At 40.5% G+C, this 22,065-nt stretch overlaps 1 protein-coding gene across 2 annotated transcripts in view; it reads right to left on the bottom strand.

The window, feature by feature from the left end:
* igdcc3 (immunoglobulin superfamily, DCC subclass, member 3) overlaps positions 1-22,065 on the bottom strand; it is a 64,755-nt gene that overhangs the window by 30,349 nt on the left and 12,341 nt on the right. The window contains exons 1-3 of one of the 2 annotated variants that reach the window (XM_081605145.1): positions 5,595-6,204; positions 412-556; positions 196-326 (exon numbers count right to left, since the gene is read on the bottom strand). In XM_081605145.1, the coding sequence (XP_081461271.1) occupies positions 196-326; positions 412-554 (274 nt within the window). In that variant the 5' untranslated portion in view covers positions 555-556; positions 5,595-6,204. Of the gene's footprint in view, positions 1-195; positions 327-411; positions 557-5,594; positions 6,205-22,065 lie in introns of those variants that run through there. The other variant, XM_008405176.3, reaches the window with a different exon arrangement.

The following is a 22,065-nucleotide window of genomic DNA, read 5'->3' as shown; positions in this document are numbered from 1 at the left end:
TTATCAAAGTTTTTTTATTTCACATGTTCTCACCTTATTGCTAAAAACGTCAATGTATTTCCCACGAATTTTATGCGGTGCGTTAACACAATGTACACAAAGAAAGGTGAAAGCACATTACGCTGCTTAATTAAGAGTTTTTATGGCGAGGGGAAGAAAACATAGCACGTGAGAGACAAGTCTGCAAGTAATAACCTGAAACAGTCAGGAGAGCCTCTGCACTGTGTTTTACTCCAGCACTGTTGTGTGCCACGCAGCAGAACTTTCCGCTGTCCTCTCCACGCACCCCTGTGATTTGCAGAACGCCTGTTGGTAGCAGTGTATACCTACACGAGAGAAAGAGTCAGGTGAAGGACGTTGACAAAAAGTAATACTGTTTGAAAGACAACCTCAGATCATGCTCAGCCCAACCTCTCATTTGTAGTGTCCACTGGGCGTCTGTCTTTTTCCCAGCTAATAACCGGCTCTGGCAGACCATGGATCTGGCACTGGAATCGAGCCACGCCAGACTCTTCAGCATGCACCGACTCTGGCTGCACATGGAAGTCTGCCATAGCTGTGGAGAGTGAGGGGAGAACGAGATTTTAGGCCGTACTGTCATAAAACAGCTTCAGAGCAAAGACGCCTCTGTGATTACAGAGAGGAGCATGGAGTCCAGCAACAGATGGCGAGGTCCCCATTGAGTCCTGATATCAGTATTCTGTAGTCTGAGGCTACATAAAGATGTGGAAGCAACTGGAACCATAAGTCATTGATGCCTAATGTTATGTAAATCTGAATTAACAAAACAAGCCTGGAAGAAAATGTAAAAAGTATTCAGAAAATACACAGAAAAAAGAAATAATCTGTACAGAGCGTTTACCAATGATAAAATACTATCCTTTAAATTTACTAACTTTGTTACAGTTATCAATCTGTACTTAAAGCACAGACGCACAGACATATGGATTTCCTGCCATATTTACTATGTAGGTCAACCTTTTATTCCCCCAGCTTTCTTTCAAATCGCTTGCCAATAAAGAAAAATATACAAATACCATAATAACAAAACCAGTATCAATATCCCGAGTGAGAGCCTCATTCAGCTGCACTTCACATATCTACTACCCACAGAACAAAAGCATAATCAGAGTTGGAGCAAGCAGTAAACTCAATTAGACAGAGGCCCACCCCTCTCTCTCAGTTCTCCCACCTGCTTCAACAGGAGTGGCCTATTTTAAATGTCAGCCATAATTAACTTGGACGAAGGACGACTTATTTTAATGTAGTTACTGTATTACAACAGGAGCGTCCAGAACCCCTTATTATATCATAACCTCTTGCTCCAACGTGGAGCCTACATTAATTTATTGGCCGCAGGAAGAGAAAGCAGAGAGCATTGCTATTTAATGTCTGAAAGCTTTAACGTCTTGTTTACTGTGTATGACCCAATCTCTTTTGTGCACTGTATTATAACATTTTATGCTTTAACGCTAATAATTGATATTGGCATTAACTTAACTGTAGCAGTGTTATGTCATTTCAATTTAAAAGAGTTTGCATAAATGCTGAAGTGCAAACATAAAGGTCAGCAGTTGAAAGCAGACAAGTCAGGGAGAAACAGCTCACATAAAGTAGCACACTTTAGAGCAGAGTGGCACCAGTGGTGTAGCAAAGTCTGACACCCTAATTATTTCATATAGCAGCTTAATGAGAAGAGTGGCATTCTGCAACACGACTTGACCTTAGGTCTTGCAATGGATGTCGGGAGCTCTAATGAAAATTAATTCAATGCAATCTTATTTATATAACACCAACTTGTAAGATAAGTCATCTCGGGGCATTTTAGATAGCAGGGTCAGGACCTTGCTATATTACAGAGAAAAAACACAACAATTCCCTTTTGTGCAGTGCTTGGCAACAGTGAGGAGGGAAAAAGTCATCCTCTTATTTCAAACAAGGAGGAAACTTTAGCAGAACCAGACTATGGGTGGGTGGCTGTCTGCCTGGAACGGCTAAGGTGAAGAGACAGTGGAGAGACAAAAGATTTGCAGACCTCTCTTTTTATGGCTCATTCCATGCACTGTGGAGTTTTGATATAAAAGGAAGACATTTGAACAATTTTAGAACTATTTTGTTCAAAACATTTGACACTAAATTGATTATAGTCTAATTGTTCCCGGTGCAACATTTTTCAAACTTCCCTTATTTACTGTCAGTTTATATATTTATTTACTATAAAAAAAAAAAAATATATATATATATATATATATATATATATATATATATATATATATATATATATAATTTTATTTATTTATTTTTATTCATCTCATTCAAAGATAGTGTCTTTTTCAGTTCTGCATGATGACAATATACCTGTTGACTTCAAAGCTAGAACAAAGTAAACAGCACTGATAGTGGTAAACTATGTAATCTCGCTAGATCTTTTATATAAGACATGATTTTATCAGTCAAAATCCGCATGGAAATCCAAAAGGTTCACTGCAAAAGGTTTTTCACAAAATACTTGGAGAAAACTGTTGTTTTGTAAGACGTAGATACTGTAACTGGATTGGCAACCTGTCCGAGTGTATCCTGTCTCTTGCACAGTAATGGGAGACCAATCCCAAAAGAACGGACTGACGGATAGTCCATCCATCTGATAGATGGACAGATGGACAGACTCTTGATTTCAACAATTCCAGTTTTAAAGAAAACATGTCCAATGCTCCAAATCACTCTTGGATCTGTCACATTTATAAGAGTACATTGGTTTGTATTGGTTTCCAAACGGAAAGTGTGTGAAAGTGGATACACTTTGTGCAGTATATCCACAATGTGTGTACTTCACTTTGTGCAGAGAAAACAACTGTGGTATATACAACCAGAGAAAATAGAATAATCTTGGACAGAACAGATGAAAAAAAAACTCATGAGGAGGTTAATACTGTAAATCCTTAGAGAGAGGAAGAAAGTGTAAAGGCAGAGAAATGCTTAGTAGGAGGTTGTTCTACAGCCAAGGTCTTCAGAAGAATGACAAGACTTATGATCTAAAAATGCATAAAAAAAATAAATAAATCACCTTTTAACTTTAATCATTCCTTCTGAACTCAGCGTGGAAACTGGTTCAGGAGGAAATGAGCCAGAAGTATTAAACCTTTGCTTCAAGTGTTTTGTGTATTATTTTGTTATAAAAATTGATGAATTTTTCATTTTAAGCAGCTATTTATTGTCCAAGCATGTTCACAAGTGTTATGAGTGTGATTATCAAAGACACTCGAGCAATACTTGCTGTTGAAGGCTGTATTTGATCAGTGATTTGTTAATCACGTTGAACAGGTCCTAACATAAATGTGATCATCTCTGTTATAATCAAATATTTTGTTACATCTACCACTTGGAACTATGGTAAAACCCAAAAATCATTGCCAATCCTTTTTGCTATATTTACAGAAGCCATTTGTATTAATTTCTGGTTAACCCACTGCAAGACTGTGCCTGGGGCAAAGTCTGGAGGAACAGTTTGTTATTTTAACACTTTCGAAGGTGCTGATAAAAAATGGAGATACATGGGTAGGCATGCAGTCAAAGTCCTCCGGGCAAAAATCCAGCTGTTTCAAAGCTGTGTCTTTAACATACAACTCTTGAAGTAGCTTGTGTTTCCTTACAGTTAAATGAATTATGAAACACAATCTATTCCAAATCAAATCAGTATTTTCTCTTTGGCATTGGACAATCTGACCTCTATATAAATTTTGGTTCATTTAAACTGATAAATAACATCACAGTCTGAGAATCACCCCCCCTAGCATGATGCCTTAGCCACCATGCTTGCACAGTTTGAAGTCGGTGTTTGGGGGTCGTCTGTGGCCTCAAACAGAGCGATTTTGCTTTCATCACTCTACAAAATGTTGTGCCATTTCTCTTCAGGTTAGTCAATGTGTTGAAATTAAAGCTATTTCAGTTTTAAGCTTCATTTTCACAATTATGAACACAGCTGTATCTTTGGCTGGAAGACTTTGATTTCAACAAATGGTAATTTTCACCAATGAAAGATGATTTTAAAACAGAGGAGTGAGTCACAAAAGAACACAGCGGTTTATATAATGTGTACAGTAATGTCTGAATTTACTGGGACACTTAAACATTAAAGAACAAAAGGAGACAAAAGGGTAGCACTGCCTAAAGGAGCCATCTTGTGCATCTTTGCCAAGTACTTATGGTGCACGCTGATTTGGCTCTTGTGTGTGTCCTCTGACACACACCCCTAGCAGGCCCCACCCTTGGCCCTCATGCATGAAACATGAGGTTCTTTAAGAGGCCCTCACCCCCTGCAAACCTCTCACAAAATCAGACACAATTGTCAGAATCACAATAGGGAAACATATACGGATAAATGTATACAGGAAAGGGGGCCTTGTTAACCGTCTGCACCAGCTGTAAAGAAAAACAGCCTTGAATAATCTGCAGTGTGTTCAAGTCTTTTATTGTTAAAGGTTAAAATCAGTCTAGAAATAAAGCTCAGCTACGGCCACCGTACATAAACATATGCTAATGTAAAGAGGTGGTTTGACTAGAGTGCACCATTTCAACCCCCCCTACGCTGAAAGAACAGTGAGGCGCTCTCACTCATCCCAAAACCTGGCCCCACCGGACCTGTTCAGCCTTTGTTTTTCGCTCTTCCTTTGCTCTCTGTTGACAGACACTCACACATGATTAAAGAGTGTCCACTACCAGCGTGACGCCACTGGCTGAAATGAAGCAGGTCTAATTGCCGCAATAGAGGAGAGAATGGACGTGGTGCATGCTAAAAAGAAACCCATACACAAGTGCACAGGGAGGAGATCGCTCCTTCAACATATGTTCGACAGTTTGTGACAAAAGAAGAATGATTGAGGGAATAATATGAGGAAGGGCTGCAGACAGGAAGTGTGAAGCATGGTGTTTTCAACAAGTAGCTGCACTGTAAATCAGATTTTGTCAAAAGTGAAAGGGACTGTCCTGCTGGGTGTTTCACGTTAAACAAAACCAGTCCGAATTGAGCAGAAATCCGCTCGAAAATCAGGCTGAAAGAAATTTCACCTGCTTATGCCTGAATATTTGCAAGTGGGAACAAAGACCTAATAACAAATGCATGTGGATGTGACCATGTTGGGCGGTGATGTGCAGGTATTGTTCAAGAATTTCAAGTTTAAACTCGACAAACCAGGTCATGTTTACCCGAACCTAAAGCTGGGGGATTAAAAGCGCTTTCCTGTCAGCAAGTTCAATCTATTTAATGAAGAAATGCAGATTAAATGTTTGTTTCAATTACCCCTCTGTGAATTGTTTTTTTTTTTTTTTTTGCCTAATGAGCCAATGTAATGATCTTTATTACTCAGACTCAAACACAGAGGCACTTGGGTAACATACAGATCAAATACCGGCACCATTATCAGCAACACTGCATGCTGCGGTGGCCAAATCAGCCAAGAAGATTAGCTATTTTCATGTATTTTACAGCTCTGGTGATGGTTTTTCTTTCCTGTGGTGGGAATGATTCATTGATACGACAGACGTAATGATGCCATCACATGCAGACAAACGTGCTGCAGCAGCAGCAGCAGTCGAACCTGCAGCTAGAGGTGTTATAATGTCATTGTACTCCCTTCCTTTTGCCTCCAGCCACGTCCGGCGTACATCTGCGCTGCACTTGATCGCGCTCCTCACTCCACTCCCACGAGTCCTCTCAAGCCTGTGACATCATTAAGTACATGTTGTTCAAGCTAGTGGTGGTGACTGCTGCACCCACCCTCGCTCTGCTTTGATAAACGAATAAAACCAAGATGAAACCAATAAATAATGGAGAAGGTATACGGCGCAATTCCAGCTTGGACAGCTTGGACTTCCAACAACCTCAAAACAGGCATCCTTGAAATAGCAACCCCTGCGACGGGGCCATGAAGAAAGCATTGTTATGCAGATATGATATTTTATTGGCAGACTGCCCAATCGGGACCCCACCTCTTCTTCTGTCGTGCACCCAGTGCAATACGTGAGCACCGCCGTCATCCATCTGCTGGTTTGTGGTGCGCGATGCTTATCATCTAAGGAAGGATGGGCTTCACACACACTGACACACTCTCATTCTCCTCCTTTAATGCACTGTCACCATGACACCTTCCTGCATCGGAGCCTGCGTGAGCAAAAGCATTAATTTACCAGAACATCTGCCAGGGGAGCCCAAGTGGCAGATGTTCAGATGAAAATGGGGCTTAGGAAGCAAACCAACTGATCACTTATGGTAAATGCACCCAAGCCAATGTACCTGTAGTAAAATTTATAAGGCATGACCTGACAGTTATTTCTGGCAGTCAAGCTTTACGTTTTACTCCTTGTGTTGCTTTATGGAGAGGAAAATCTCCATTTGGCTTTGGGAGAAAGACACTGGACCACCCTTAATTAATGCACATCCTTAAAAAAACAGTTTAGAACCCAAACAGTATCTGGACAGTGATTGTATTCAAAAGTACAACTATAACGAATGACCTCTAAAAATTGACCAAAATATCGAAATAATGTTTCCAAAATATCATTTAAGATGTGCAGCCATCCAAAATGGCTCACAATTTCATCTTCTGCACTTGTGTGTGAGGTTCCTTTACAGATGACCTTATGAAACTCAAAATTTACCACCTCTTCTAAAACATCTATACAAAAGATCGACTCAAATACACAACAAAGAGGACTAACACTTGAATCACAAGAAGATAAAGGTAAATAACAAGGGTGTTTGTTTTGAAGATATATGGTAGAAGTAGATTAGTGTTGTCCACTGTTGGATAATTTATCACTCATGGATTGCCCTTGGTGTACATTCTCAGTCAGTCAGTACGATGCAAAGAGACCGGACATTTTCTCTTGCCTCCTGAAGACATTTCACCTCACATCCAACAGGTTTCTTATTTCATGACCTTATCTGCCCTGTTAGGGTAATTGTTCTGACTACGACTCATAAGCCTGAAAAATGGAAGAAGTCAAGTTTCCTTTCACTGAAGCACTTACAACTATCACCTGTGGACAAAAACTGTGTTGAGTAATTTTAAGATAAGCCATCTAAAGTTATATTGTTATTTTATGTTTTCAAAGGCAGTTCAACAAATCAGTCTTTAATGTCACCTATAGGGTGCAATTAAAAGTATTATGGAGCAATAAAAAATGTAACCCTCCAAGTCAAACACTTGTGAAGTCGGCTGCAAAGCAATGCAATAAAACACCAAGACAAAAGGTTTTGTTACCAGAAATGTTCACAGATAAATACAAATTTCTACCCCTTTCAATAGTCAAATGGTTCTCTTAATCAAATACTTCATTTCACTGTTCAACCAGCTGAACTTGAATTTCCCCTCTCAACTAACGCAATGTGTTTGAGAACAATTTAATTGCCTTTTCTGCTTGCGTTGCAAATTCGTCTGCATCAGGCATTGCAGTGGTGTCACCGTCTGCTTGTTGTTGTGTTGATCAATAGCATGGAGCTGGTGTGCTCTAAGTCAAACATATTAAGACTGATGGCTGCTATAGGAAAGGTCTGCAGAAAATGGGTGTGGCAGCAAAAGGGAAACTAATACCTACCTACTAGAACATGCTTCATATGTTCTAAGGCACAGTTTACCTTGTTCCATATGTTGCTGTTCCTAAAAGGATTCTGTACAGATGTCCAAATGGACAGAAAAAGTTTTGTGAAACATCAAGTCTAGTCACAGGAAGTGTGTTTATTACTTGACGTGGCCCTATATGTGGTCATCTATCACCTGAGGAACATTTCTACGATTAAAGCGCTGGCTGTTGACGTTCTACTGCAACAGTCACCAAAATGTAAAAGTACAATGACATCAAAGTACAATGTCTCTGATCGCTCTTTTTTGACATGTCCAAAAAGTCTGTTTATGCAATCTTGCGAAGGAGGTATTAATGCAAGACGGTGATACATATATATGTAAAATACCTTCATATTACGGGCTGCACAGTGGCGCAGTTGGTAGAGCTGTTGCCTTGCAGCAAGAAGGTTCTGGGTTCAATTCCCGGCCCGGGTCTTTCTGCATGGAGTTTGCATGTTCTCCCTGTGCATGTGTGGGTTTTCTCTGGGTACTCCGGTTTCCTCCCACAGTCCAAAAACATGACTGTCAGATTAATTGGCCTTTCCAAATTGCCCCTAGGTGTGAGTGTGTGTGTGCATGGTTGTTTGTCCTGTGTGTCTCTGTGTTGCCCTGCGACAGAGTGGCAACCTGTCCAGGGTGACCCCGCCTCTCGCCCGGAACGTTAGCTGGAGATAGGCACCAGCAACCGCCCCAACCCCACTGAGGGACAAGGGTGCAAGAAAATGGATGGACCTTCATATTACTACATATTGCATACTGCACCTATGTCTTTGTGAGGCCTGGTGGATGGGTTACTAGTTCACAAAACAGAGACACCAAACAATATTCATTTTCACTCGTATCTAATGTAAAATTCCTTACAAATAAATTCTAGCACATATTTAAATTGAGGTCATCAGGCTGTGATGCAACCCTGCTGACCACTAGAGAAACCACACAGCCTGACTCCTGCACAATTTATTTCAATCCACTACGCTGTCTTAGACATGAAACGCTTACTTAAATTATGCATTATTAGAAAATCTCCTCTCGTGCTTTTAATCAATTAATCAAAATCTTTTAGAACCAAATTACGCTGGTTGCTGATGCCTAGTGCTGCCTTTTTGAATCAGACATAATGTGATTAAACAAAAAGTCAGTGTTTAATGCTCTTGGGAAGGCATGCGTAGGTGGAACCAACACATGCATTTTAAATGTCGTACATGCATAGATATTACAGAAAACATTGTGACCATAAACCATTTGATGTCTAAGTAAAATATAGGCTTTTCAACATAGTATCCATTACTGTCATAACAAACATTGCGAGACTGGCTGCCAAACGCTGAACAAACACTTAATCAGTGTAATTATGCAGTGTAAACACAGAGGTAGCTCTTCGTGTTGCATTATCAATTTGCAGGTTGCTGAGGTAGGCAGATATAATGGCATGCTGCACAATAACATGATGGAGAGGCACATTTCTCAATGTCTGCTTTGTTTTTTTTCCGGAGGGCCCTCCTCACCCAGCCCATCGACCTCAGAGACAAAGACGGGGCCTCCTCAGCTCCTCGCCCTGGCTACCACACCCCTCACTCCAGCACCAAAATCAGCTTCCTCCGTGGCACACTACTATCCGTCGTTCCTCCGGCCCTTGCTCCGCCCATTACAGGCCCCCCACCTTAATGCTCCCACCATTCACAGCAGACCTAAATCTCACACTTAGCGTCCTCCACTCACTTCAGCACGCAGACCCTAATTAAAGGGAAAGCCATTAAAGCTCAACAGATGCTGAAAATTAAGGGATTATTCAAATGATTTCCAGTCACGGCTTTGTAAGATTAGGGACACGCACGGGAGAAAGGAGAGCGGATAACAGCAGGAGGGAGCAGGGAGGGAGGCAAATATGTGAGAAATAAGAGCTAGAATAACAGACAACGGTGACAAAAAAGAAAAACAGGATTAAAAATGACATATAAGTGTTTCTTCCTGCCAACTCTTTTGATACGGCTTCTTTTCTAATGAAAACCATGTTTAATAAGTGCTTGAATATGCAAAGACTCACAAGTAATTATTAGAGGATTTGATATGTGAGAACAACAGAAAGAAATGCAGAAAAATCCATTTCTTTGTATTAGTTCAGGACCCACTGGTTGTAAAACTCATTAAAATCTTCAAACTTTTCCTCATTGCAGTCGGCGACGGCTTGAATAAGCTCAGAAATCTCCTCCGCTTTCCAAACGTGGGCTCAGTGTGATCCTCGCTCTGCCTATCACATGATCTTGTTTACCTTCAAATGCAGCTGTCTCTCTTTTCAACATGAAATTTGCATGGTCCCTGTCATTAACCGATGTGAGTCGTGCATGCTCTGAATGCGAGTAGCACTGGCACTTTGCCCTCTCCCATTCTTACCCTGCACAGATATACAAAACCTAGATGTGCTGTTTAGTTTTCAGTAGATGTAATAACAGTCCTTCAGCAATATATTTTGAGCATAATGCTTAAGGGTTGTGAGGACAAAAACTTGCACATAAACACTTAATTATAGTCTTGTGAAATATAAATTTACTTTTTTGTGATATGAAAACCAACTGCGGCTCTTTGTTATAAATGTAACATCTTTACAATGAAATTCCCTGTAAAAGAGGCCAAATATTTGACAATGACAATATTGTGTTTTTCATACGGACATAATTTTCAGAAGCATTTGGAGGAAATATTCCATTGAGATGATGGGATACTAATGAGAGCAGCTGTCTTCAGAGTCTTGCCAAGTTTGTATCAAAGCTGGAAGACAAAAAGAAGTCAATGTGTTTGCTACGGGCTGCTGGTGATTTTGATGCTAATGTTCACAAATATCAGCAAAATTTATGACCCGTCAAAATCATTGCAGAAAGCACTTTTCATTTCATTTGCTAGCAAAACCAGAGCAGTAGCAATATGAAAAAGACTAATGTATAATGTAAAAGCAGGAATAAAATGTAAAATGTGTTATTACTGTCTGACATTCAATATGACTAAAGTTTTCCTTTTTCAGATCAGTTCATCGCTGAAATTGTCACTATATGCGCAGTGCCAGAATAATGACGGAAAATATGTTTAGAGGTTCTTTCTAAACGGTCACTTCTACTCAGAAACAGGAAAAGTGAATACAAAAACTAACAAAAAGGGAGGATTTGGGGAAAGAGACACTTCAGTGAATGAGAGTATTCTCCCATTACAGGAGCTTCAAACCGTCTACTTGAAAGAATTCGATCTCCTCTTAACTCAGCCCCTTCCTTAATTTGTTCCTCTTCCAGATTACCATCTTAATAAGGACATTGAATGTGGGATAGCTCCAGAGGGATAAAGTCTTATGAAGTCCCTTGAAAGTTTCCCACTGACCTCAGCCTGAGCATTTTCTTAAAGGCACAGATTTTTGGGTTTTTTAAATATACTTTTACAAACTATGCATAGAGTGGTCCAGCTCACCACATCACGATCAAATTGATTTACGGAATGGTCACATTGTTGAGTTTCCTACGTAGCAAACTTTGTTTTTGTTTTTTTTCTTGATGAATATTAGAAAATGGTGATAATTACTACTGAAAAAAAAAAAACAATTTAAAAGCTGGAAATTCTTGCATCATCGTGAACCAGACTTTACTGTAACTCGTCTCGTGTTTTTTTTATTATTATTATTTTTATGTATTGATCTTTACAGAATATCAATAAATATACTGAATTGTGTCAGCTTTGCAAGTTGTGAGCAGGGTCTTCTATGGAGCTGGATTGTTTGCACTGTTTATACAAAGTTGCTTGATTGGATTAAGATCTGAAGAATCTTCAGGTGAAGTCAACACTTCAAAGTTTTTATGTTCTTCAAACCTTTCTTGAATCATTTTTGTCTTGTGGCAGCAGGGTGCACGGCCTTCGTTTTTAGCTTAGGATTTGCAGGGGAATCTCACTTAGTTTTTCAGGCACATACAATAAAAGGAAAAAAGGAAAACTGGATAAATGTAGAGCAGGAGCTATTCTTAGTGGGTCAGGTTTTGGTTCTCTAAAGGCTGATGATTTCCCACCTTTTTTCTTTAACTTCCCTGACAGCTGAGAATAAATGTTTTAAGTTAATGAAATTCATTTCTCTTGAGCATTTCAGGGAGCAGCAAGCCTATTGTTAAGTGTGCTCAAATTCACAAGCCGTGGAGGAATAAATTCACATTCCCTTTCTCATAAATGCATTCGAGCTCACACTGAACAATGCTTATGGATGATGGCATCCCTTTTTTGTCAGTTCTGGAAATATGCTCTGAAAACCATTATTCTCCAGGCACTTATTGCCAAAAGTAATGTACCTTAAAAAGCTGTAGACACTTTTCCTTCCCTCAACTTATTGTTGCAGGAAAGGAGGCTTCTCAATGTCAATTCTCTATTTGCCCAGAGGCCACATATCTAATTAATATAACCAATACATCTGCATTCAATGATCTCCTTTAGAATTCAAATGAGATCCCTCTTCCATCATCTAGCACTGTGCGAGAGCTCACGCTCGCAAGAACTATATTGGCCAGTTTACCGTATTCTCACTGCGGTAAGTTAAAACATACACCGTTCAATCCTTGCTGTTGGTTTGTTTTTAAGAGTTTGCGATATTTTAAGACATTTAGGCTCAATAACATTTATATTCAAATGGAAATGCCATTAAATTCCTCTTTAGACAGTCTACGCCCCCTGTTTTGTGAGGCCAGAAATGAGTGAGGCCCTCAGACAGACGTGGCACTGAATAACAACCTGGATGGACATTTGGCATCACAATTCTCCTCACCCTGACACTCATTACTTCCCCCTCATTAGAGGACAACTGTTGGTTAGGGAGGCCACTTTGAGGAGAGTGTGATAGATTGCTGCTGAGAAGCTCTTTTTTTAAAATTCCCATCACTGTTTCTTGATCAGAGATTGTTGGTGGAGAGAATACGAGTTCAGAGGAATTAATATACCATGTTTTGTGAGAGTGTTTTTTTTTTCCCTGGGAGTGCAACATGCAGTGTTATCTGTCCATCTGACCGTGACTTTGAGGGGGGTTGGTCTGATCCCAGGGGTAGATGGATGACCCTGGATCTGGCACTCCCACGGGAAATCTAAAAGAAGCAGGGCGGAACCAGCCCATGCGCTCCACTGCGTCTCACAGCGCCCTTTAAAACAGCGCTCCCCCAAACGACTGGCGCAACTGTGTAAATCTCACGCCTTCGTCGCCCCCCCCCCTGACCAACAGGCACAACAACAGAAGCCCAAAGAAGAGGCAGGTCTGCCGGACCTAAGAGGTGTAGCTCCAGCCTCGCATTTATCTCTCTCACTGCCTTGGCTGATTTACAAATCCTCACATCACAGTTTCCAAGAACGTGGGCCCGTCAACAACCGGCGCAAACAAATCTATCATCAGAGCTGCAACAGGGATCCAAACTCCAAAGCTGTCTGTTTATCACAAATCTACATCCTTTGGGGTTGATGATGTGAGCACTATTTTTTGCAGTAAACATCAGATGCCGTTTATGCGAGAGGTCTAGTTTGAGGCCACATCTAGTTAAAACAAGAAGCAACAATTTAAGTCTTTTAAAAGAATAAAATCCAAAAGATTTTAAATTCCAAGCTCTAAATAAAACTATGGAACAGTTAGTCAAAAAAGACTTGCTTTTCACAATTGTTTTTGCGTGTTTTGAGTACTAAAATTATAGCAGGGGCTGAATACAAGTTAGCCTACTTCTTAATATCCCTGGAAAAGTTATACTTTAAAGTAACATCTCAATTTCAACAACAAGTAGCTTTTGTCTGGGAGTAATGGTAACGTTTTGGAGCAGCCCAGTCACAGTCTCAACTTGAATTTGATAGAGTCTGTGGAGGGAGTTGAAGATGAGGGTGATGGAAACGAGGTCTTCCAATCTCAGAGACTTGGAGGTCACTATAGAATTGCCCTTTGGTGCAAGGGAGTGGGTCCATTGTTTTATATTTTAGTATTAACTTGTGATTGTCTAGTGACCTGCAGGGTGACCTGACCTCTCACCTCCTGAATGCTGTAGATTGGCAGCAGCACCTTTGAACCAAACAAGAATAAAGTGGATATAGAAAATGTATGTTATTGGATCTTTGTTCTCAATGTATCCTGCCAAGAATGACAAGCAGACTTGTGTTTTTTTATTATCATTGATTCTCTAACATATCTATTTTGCAAGGACGCTAAGGTTGTTCATCTTTGCGTCAGGTAAGATTGAAGAATAGAAATATTGGGGGAAAAGTCAGTTACAGAATGATATGCAAGGTTACTATAACATTATTAACCTTAGAACAATGCCCAATATATTTACTTATTGCAGTGGTTCTCAAACTTCATATTCAAAGACCCATATCGACTTCTCTAACATTAGTTCTGGAAAACTAGTGAGAAGGAAATATCTTCTATTTAATTTGCTTACAACCTACTAAATAAACAGTACTTTATGCCTGTAACTGTTTATCTTTTACACCAGCTGTTCTTATTTTATTGCATGGTCTGTGATAGTTTTGTGTATATAAGCCTCCCAGTAATAATTATGCTCATAATGCTTTATTTTTCTTTAAACAGCCACTTATATTCTGTCCCCCCATGCATTAATTTTGATTTAGAAATCTGAAACAATATTCAAAGTGCACTTCACCTGAAGCACTTGGTTTATCATTTATATCTAATGAACTACTTGTTTTGGCACACACAGCTGCAGAGTCCTTGGTTGAAAACAAACCTCGCCTAAGGCAGGAGTTTGCAGAAACAGCAGGCTACTGTTAGCTCCCCTTCTTAATGGCTTTATATAACTTGTTGATAATTCAGCTTATGACATTTTCTTTGAAGTTCCAACTGTATGCAAACAAAACGTACCTTCTCCTGATAAATACATGGAGCTCCTTGCTTTGAACATTCTAAATGTTAACGTGTTTTAGCAGCGGGAGAACTAGAAAGTTTATATTACTTAAACTCTATTACATCTAAACATTTTGTTCCGAAAAAGAGAAGCCAATACAAAAGAAAGCAACAAAAAATGCATTTCAATAAATGTATTTAGAAGCAGAAGCTCATCCAGTTTATCTCCAGATCTCAAACATTAAAAATGTGTCCCACTCCATTTAAAAAGTCTCATTCAACATGCAGATCAAAATGTGACACATTTCAATCTCTAGGCACATTTGTTGTTTGGTCCAGATCAGAGTTGAGACTTGCGATCACATTTTCTGTGATAGACACAAAACTGTCTGTTTTTCTTTTGATCAGCTCAATAACAGGATTATATATGACAAAAATGAATAAGAAATGCTTAACATGCACAGATGTAGAATTCATATCGCAAGCATGCATCAGAAACCAGATCCAGCCCCACTTGAAAGATGGCGATGCACAGAAATAGAATTAAAGTGGTCCAAAGCTTCAAACGCCATATGGCAGAGGAGAATGACAATGGTGATGGAGCAACACAGTGTGCCGGGGTTATCCATTAAAGACCTCTAAGTCGAACATTTGTGTGCACAAGCCACTGAAAGGGAGCGGCTCAGTCATTTCTGAGAAATTATCCTTGTTACTTGGACACGGGACCTGTGACACACACTCACTTCTACTGAAACTCTTATTCACTCATGATAGCTTAGGTAAAGAAAGGGTGAACGGGCATGCTATCTCTTAGTCACATGTACAGAATTAGTTTCTCTCTCTCTGTGTTTCTACTACACACACGCACACAGACTCCCTCTCAGCCGTCCCTGCGCCATCATCCCAACTGACAGCAGTAATGAGTTTCTTCTCTGTGTAAGCCAACTGGCACCCACTCAGGGGAATTTTTCAGGCTGAACTGTGGCCATTAATCACAATCTCGACCAACACGGTGCCATAACGTGTATGGCAAACAGAGATGTGTTCGAAGGTTGATAGGGGGGCACAAATGTATAAGCGGCAAAGGAGGAGCTGCTGATTGTTTTGACGACAGAGAGAATGAATGATTACGAAGGTGAAGGAGGAAATATTACAATTTTCATGTTGGGAAGTGTTTGTCTTTAAATTAATGAACATCAGCTCAACTATTTGGGGAAATAATATTCTGTAGCATCAGTTACAATTAATAGGTTAAACAAATTACTAGGGACATGTAAAAAACAAGAAAAATGTGCGCAGAAGATGGAACCTTATTAGAAAATGTTATGGAAGATACTGGGAAGGCAATAAAATATACACAAAATAATTTCAGGGAAACTGCAAATGGCTTCAGCCCATCAAAAACCTGTAGCGTTTAACATAATAACCATGAGAACAGCTGCCCTTAATGTATAGCAAATTGCCACCAGCTCATTTCGCGATACGAGGATGTTGTCACCAGCACATCCTCTTATCGCAGCAGCTGGAAATTCAGAGTTTCCAATCCATTCCTTACATTTTTGTTATCGTTTTTAGCTTCCCTTTTTGCTTCCACTGAGATTGTCAGCGGACTGTGGTATTCGAGGATCACCCAGCCCCCAGCTTGCCTCCAAACCCGCTAATCCTGCCGAATTCATGGTAATATCCAATCAGTAACCTCCCTATCTTCTTTTGTCCACACACACACCCATGGGTCTCCAGCCACTCCCACCGCACGGAGCCGAGCTCTCGCCGAATCACGGAGAAAAAAAAAAAACCTTAACTCAGGCAGCCAAAAAGAGAGGGGAGGCAGGAGCAGGTCATTATTATTAAATGTTATCAGACTTCCGGTCTGATAACATTGAATGATAATGTTATCAGTTGTTGAATGATAATGTTATCATTCAATGTTATGATAACATTATCATATGTCTTTCCTGCCAACTGTACAATCAAGATATGCTTATGAGCATATTCGTTCCATTAGATAATGAAACACGTTTTGCAGGAATGGCGTAAACAAAGAAAAGTCCTGGATTTGCAAATAACAGATATTCTTGCTTTTTGTAGAGACAAATCCAAGCCTAGAGCATGAGAACATTCAAATAAATGTGATTTTGGTCCTTATGACAGTTTCCTATACATAAACAGTCCAAAGATTGTCCAAAAATATAAAAATGTGCATATCCCACTTTGTATCCCATATAAAAAGGATGCATGGGATACAAAGTGATGCCCACTGATGTGAAAATGCATTGGCAACCTGTAGCTCCGACTCTAAAAACCTTCGGGTTCATCTGCTCAGTCTCCTCTCATGGCGGATGGGAGGGGCGCCACCATAAACTGTCAGGCATAAGCACATATCACTGGCTCGTCCAGCCCAGCATCAACCAGCAAACCCTCTAAAGCTGTCTCCCCACTCACAAATAATGCCCGTGCTGGAAAATGGAGAGGGCTATTACGCTACAAGCATCATGTTTCATCTTTTCACGCCACGGCAATGAAGCAGTCTACCTTACGACTCACTAACGCATGACATAAAACTACTTCCGTAAAGAAAAAAAAAAAAATCCAGACAAATTCATAAAAATGATAAAAGGCACCAGCTGGAAAGGTGATACAAATTTCCGACCTGCAAAGGAAAAATAAACATCTCATCTTTTGATGCTCGCTGAAGGAGAACGATTTGAAGTATGTCAGCAGACGGAGCCTGAGATTGCTCCTCTAGTTGTGGATGAAATTAAAAGTTTTTAGTTAGGATTTCACAGAGAAATAAAGACCTTCGCCACTTATCCAATGTGCAGACTCAGCACACAATGCGCAGTTGCTTTTTGCACAAGCTGCTAGCAGTCGGTCAGCGTACGTACAGCCACTGAGCACATGTCCCTGCCAGGGTATTTATACGATCTTGAGTATTTATAATGCACACAGAGATAAATTACACGTCTGGGGTCTGGAAAGCAGCATTCTCTCCAGCATTTTCTCACAGCAGAGGCAGACTCTGTGGAGCTAAGAGAGCACGTCCACTCTTTGCATCCTTATTCTTGTCAAACGCTGACCCTGAATGCAAAGCTGTCGGGGTGAGGAGGTCACGGTGCGGCGTAGAGATGGAATGTTACTCCATGGCTCAAGGTCTACACTCCAGAGCCGGAGCGACCTGGAGATCATTTGAGATGTCAACATGTTCTGTCTCGATATTTAACAGCCCAATTCTTCTGTGCAGTTAGTTTTTAATCCCTGATTAATGCTGATGTGGTTTCTGGCTTTGTTTGCCATTTTCAAATTGGTCTGTATTTATTAAGCAATCAGGAAAACATTTAGTTGAAATACCGTTTCTGAATATTATGATGTAATCATATTTTCCTGTCTCTTTTCTTCCTTCTGATTCACGAAATCTCCATCATTGTTTATTAGCTGTAGCCTCGCAGCTGCTAAAATTATCTTGATCGTTGGCAGTGAAGGCCCATCCTTCAAGTCAAACATATTGTTGGGATGTAGAATTGTCTTGTAAGGCACTCAAAGTGTTTGTTTAAAAACGTCCGCCTTCACCTTTCTTGCCATTGTTCTACACTTGTTAGCATTTGCACGTTAAGAGTGAAAAGATTTTCATTATGTCCTCATTATGTTCACATTTTGCCGAAACAACATTCCCCCGTGGATCACTGTGTGCTTTTCAAAGAGGTAAAACACACTTCTTCTCTAGCATATAAATTATAAAACAAGAAACACAACATAGTGGATTGAAATTCAGGCCTCCTGGGCCCTGTATTTCTCCAGCCTCCCTGACTCTTAGAACCAGCAGAGTTAAAGACAGCATACAGGTTGTCAGAGAGAAACTGGCCATCCCCAATATCTTTCATCCTGTGCCGTGCAGCAGTAGCCTCCTCTAATTGGCTCCTGTGGAATTTATGTTATCCCCTGTGACAGACTCCAAATATGCAGCAGCCTGACAGGCTTTTGACCCCAAACACTTGAGCGTTTTGGTGACAACTATGGAGGAAATAAAGGAGAGTAAAGACTTTGAATTTCACAGAGTTCATGTTCTTAAGACAAGATCTCCAATTTTGCCGTCAGACTATATAAGGTCACTAACAACTCACACTTATAATAGCTAAATATTTTTCTAACATTAACACTTCAATAAAATTCAAAAGTGATTTTAAAAAATACTTACGTTGCTTATAAAAAGCAGAAGAAATTGAGAAATTGAGGTAGTCCTGCTTGAGCAGAAGTGATACTTTTTAGGTCTGCAGTCAGAGCAGGAGTAAAGGGATGATGTGTGCAGTCACTAATTCCTGTCACTGTGGATCAAATCACTGCATTCCTGCAGAACATAATCACTCTAATTGTGAGAAGCGAGAAGATTTTTAGCCTTGAATTTTTGGCACTCGCAAAGAATGACTGGAGAGGTAAAATATTTTGGCATTGTGGAAGAACAATGAAACCAGAAGCAAATGTGTGCACCTTTTGAAATTACTTTTAGAGTTTGGACAATGTGCTTATGTTTCTCTTGTCCCTTTCAGTGGATTGCTGCATTGTTTGTTTAGGAGACATGGGGGCTGGAGTTGGGATGCAGCAGCAGGTTTGGGCCACTTTGTTTCACAGCCAAAGCCAAGGTCACTGCCACTGCCCTGGGGCCAACACACTGGGGGGGAGGTGGGTGTCCTCTGGGGATAGAGGAGGAGGTGCACCATTGGAGGATGGGAAGAATAATGTTAGGAGATGCAAAAGAAGCGGGCTATTCTGCACTAGTGCACACAAAAAGGTCAAAGTTTCCCAGATAACCCCCAGCCCCCACCACCAACCACCCAACCCCCAGAGGGACCTCTGACCTCTGTGAAACAAAGGAGGGGGTCTGTGTGAGAGCCGGGGTGCGAGGGGAGACACACCCACCCAGAGTCAGCAGTGACAAAAGGGGCCTCAGCCGCTGCTAGCTGAGTCAGCCAGGACAACAAATGCTGAGGCCACCACCACAAAGCAGAACCACCACAGGCTGAACACGCAGCCCCTGCCCGTTCCCAGCCACTTCACCAGCCCAAGCTGCACAATGAGAGCTGTGCCGAGGCGAGAGGTACCCCCAAAACACACAAACACACATGCAGCTGAGTGGGGGAAGAGATGGCGGAGGCCCAAAGCTGCTGCCTGCCCATCACTGCGTAGCCTTTTGTCTCAGTCTCTTCTGCTTATTGGCAGAAAGATTTCCTGATCCCCATTTAAATATCGCGGAGAACTGCACCGAGAGGCCCCGTGGCATACATTTGTCCGTGCATGTGACTGTGTTTGGAAAAAACATCTACCAGTGGCTTCACCTCTCTGCCCCTTTTCACATTTTCACACACACAAAACAAAATTTACACCAACGTGTGGACAGGAAGAGGGAGTTTTTGGGCTTTTATTGGTGAACGCCGCAAACCCTGTAAAGCGTTTTAACTGCACAGTCTGGCCATAAAGCCTCTGTTAAGTGTAGTGAAGCGCAATGACGGGGCAGAGGCAAGAGCCAGCCGAGTCAAGCCTGCAGTCACTGGAACACCAACATACACACCGAGGACAAAAGACCACAACTATTGCTTGTTTCGTTAGCTGAAAGGTCTAATGATGAAAGGCATGTTGGTTTGTTTAACTTGAACCTAAACTTCACATTAGCACAGTGTGTGTTGGTTCAAATCTGAGGATGTAGTTTTAATGAGGACAGGGCAAAGGAAAAAAAAAAAAAAAAACCTCATTTGGACTTCAGTCTGCCTCGGCTAACCTTTGGTCCGTTCTCTGCTCCGTCTCCTTTCACCTCTCACCTCTATTACTCTGGAATTCCTCCCTTGAGCCCTAAAAGGAGGCAGAAGGAATTTTTGGCCCCCTATTCATTTGTTTGTTTGAGGATTGCTGGGGTGGTCTGGAGACCAACAGAGACCTTAACAACAGATTCCACACAACCAGCAGAAAAGTGCAAAAACTGAATGCCAAGTTAACAGATTTTGATTTTTTTACAACTCAATATTTGGCTTACATAATTTTAAAATTTTTATTTAACTTCCAAGGACCCAGAAAGTATATGCAATACATTTTTACAAGATCCAAACTTTAAAACTATGTATGTTTTTTTATTTTTTTACTTTATTTAGCTGGGAAGAAAAACTGACGAGATTCAAAATCAGTGTCCAGGTTTGGACAAACAAGTGCTAGGAATAGAGGTGTTTACCAAGATAAATCCACTTGGGCATCTTATGACACCAACAAGAAAGACACCTGATTGTTATTCTTGTTCATTCAAAAAATAAGACTGCTTTGGATATTAAAAAAGCGATTATAGGTAAACCGTGTTAATGATCAGCTGTATTCTAGATGCATTTTAGAAAAGCAGCTGCTAAGAAAGTGTTCACAGTTGGGAAAAAAAAAGAAAGATCAACCTGAGTTTACAAGTACTATTTGGCATCAAACAGCCCAGAGAATACACTCATAGATGAAAACAATGTACAGCAATTAATGCATGATGCATGCATTAAAAAGTTAAATATTTACATCACTCTTCCCCCCTCCTAATCTACCTCCTCAGTAGCTCTTTTCACTATTTAAGGCTGTTTACACGAAGGTATATTTTTAGAGCACAATACCCATTCTGCTCCACACAGCAGCTCAACTGTCTCACTTTGAAGGAGGTAGAGTACTGGAGTATATTTCTTCTGTGCGGAGGGGAAGTCTTGTTGGAACACATTCAGCAAATAAGCAACCCATGTGTAGCTGTTTTGTTGATTATGCTGATGATTTTTGGGAAATAGGTCGACTGGAATTCATGCAAATCAATTCAAGCCAGAACAGATCCCATTTTGTTACCCAATATGCAGCAATATTACTTTTCTAATAAAACATCATTAGTGATGAATGCTTTTCATTTTAATATTTGATTAGCAATTAACTGCATAAAGTGACTGAAATTGTAATTAGCTTAGAAAATCTCTCTGAAGCCCTGCTTTAAATTTCATCCTATTCTACTCTGCCACATGAAGACATATGGCAGTCTAAGACAATAAGACTGCAGTCTGCGATCCCTTGGTGATTTTCCACAGCTCCAAGGTCAATGATGTGTCATCCTCAAGAATAATTGAGATTCACAGGGCTTCTTTCCCACAGGAGAGTTAGACAACTTTGAGCATTCATCAATGAAAATATCAAGAACTGTCATGAAGGGTTCAGAGCAGCAGTTTACTCAGCTTCTTGACAATGAAATAACCCCCAGAGGACAAAACGCATCCTTACAGAAAATAGGATTTTCATTGCTCTAAACTTGACACCATTCAAAACCGTGGACTTTAAATCAGAAAGTTTAGCCTGAAAATAAGCTGTTATTGAGGATTCGATGAAATAACTGCTTGGTATATACCTCATTTTCTGGAACATGGCTCAGTATTGCTATGGTAGAGAGACACAAAAACATATCTTACCCTAACCCTACCCACATGCTGCATTGTCCATTGCTGCACATTGCTAAGTGCAGCAATAGACAATCAACCCATCCATTGCCTTATGTTTTTTTGTGAGGCAACAAGTCCAGGACACAAGTATAGACTTCCCTCTATAAAGGTAGCCCTG

Source organism: Poecilia reticulata, chromosome 3, assembly GCF_904066995.2.
Source record: "Poecilia reticulata chromosome 3, P_reticulata-male-v2, whole genome shotgun sequence".
Lineage (NCBI taxonomy): Eukaryota > Metazoa > Chordata > Actinopteri > Cyprinodontiformes > Poeciliidae > Poecilia > Poecilia reticulata.
This window is presented reverse-complemented; position numbering and strand designations above follow the sequence as displayed.